The 1,603-nt window shown below is 46.0% G+C and overlaps 1 protein-coding gene across 1 annotated transcript in view; it reads left to right on the plus strand.

Moving 5' to 3' along the window:
* Positions 1–1,603, plus strand: part of LOC115067164 — a gene marked incomplete at its 3' end in the record, with an annotated part of 3,818 nt that extends 2,215 nt beyond the window's left edge. Inside the window, 1 exon segment of the mRNA XM_029554599.1 lies at positions 49–1,603. Coding sequence (XP_029410459.1) covers positions 486–1,603 — 1,118 coding nt within the window.

Below are 1,603 nucleotides of genomic sequence, written 5' to 3' on the forward strand. Positions count from 1 at the left end.
GATCCTATTCTAATAAGATCCAGGGGAGCTGTTTGTGTTTTTCCACAGAATGAAGAAAATCCTTTTTGGGTCCCTGAAAGACTCACCCGAATCTTGTTGGATCAAGAAAGGCATACAACCCAGCCACCCAGTAAAGATGAGTAGGCCCCTTCTGCTGATGATCCTGACAATCGAAGTCGGGCTCGTTTAAGGGGAACCACGCTGGGGTATCATGTCAACCTTCCCGCTGCCTATGCTGGTGATGTATAATGCCCAAGTTTACCCCAGATTCTTTGTAACTAATAAAAATTTAGGCCTTGCCTATCTACCCCGAGATGAGCAGATTGAGGAGCTTATGGAAAACAGGACTATACCCCTTAAGGGAAGTCTGTGTTTTCTAGTAGAAGGAAATAATTTTAGCAGCCCCTGTATTATACTAGGAAATCTTTCTTCAGCATGGTTGAAAGAAGCCACGGTTGGTGGCAAAGCCTTTAACATCGTGGCAAATGCCACAGTACTCTATGGGTGGTGGCCACGGTCTCCCACTACTAATAAAACTTCTGCCCCACCGATTCAACCAAAATTGGCCCCGTTTTGTACTGGCCGACAAGATAAAGGATTGGCCTTGCCATGGACGGGGTGCCAATCCAGGGATGCCATGTGGGCCGTGGAAGGCCTGTTCTTTTTCTCCCAATATAGGGAGAGGATCAAATTTTACTGTCATGGACCCCGACCAAGCTAACACAAACCCTTTTGATCAGTGGTTGCTCTGTGGAGTTAATGGAAGCTGTACAGACCTTTCACCCCTGGCCATGTTAAAAGGAGGCAGGGGAGAGCTAGGACAGTTAGAATATAATTGGCAGGGAAATTTTGGCAAACAACTCTCATCAGGCAAGAGTTCAGGATCAGGTCGTTGGACCACCACTGATATTAAATATAAGACCTTTGCCTATGAAAATTATGCTACCACCCCTGTCTGTGTTTGGCCACCATTTATTTGGATTGTTAGCAACAAAAGCCATGTTGAAGCTAGGCTGGAATGTGGGGAGGGGGACTGTTATTACACCTTATGCTGGGATGCTGAGAGGTTCCCCATTGCGATAGTGACCCGAATGCCACGTTTTGTACCTGTTCCTGTAGAGGCCCCCAATAGCATGTCATTATCTAGACAGAGAAGAGATTTTGGGATCTCAGCCATTGTTGTGGCTATAATTGCCACCACTACAGTTGCGGCATCAGTTACAGCCTCTACCCTCGCTCTGTCCAGTTCAGTGCAAGCTGCACAGAGCATTAATGATCTGTCCGCCACAGTATTTCTGGCTATAGATAAGCAGACCTCCGCTAATACTCAAATACAAGGAGGCCTTATGTTGGTCAATCAACGCATTGATCTAGTACAAGAGCAGTTGGATATTTCATGGCAAATGGCACAGCTGGGGTGTGTGCAGAAGCTCCCTGGCCTATGTATTACTTCTATCCCATATAAAAATTTTACTAAAGCAGCTAATCTATTTAAGAGCCTTTCTCAGTACATTTTGCAGAATTGGACTTCTGAATTTGAGCAGACGCTCCGCGAACTGAGGACGGCCGTACTCCAGATCAACTCCACACGTCTTGATCTTTC

Source organism: Nannospalax galili, unplaced genomic scaffold (assembly GCF_000622305.1).
Source record: "Nannospalax galili isolate Female #2095 unplaced genomic scaffold, S.galili_v1.0 scaffold100, whole genome shotgun sequence".
NCBI lineage: Eukaryota > Metazoa > Chordata > Mammalia > Rodentia > Spalacidae > Nannospalax > Nannospalax galili.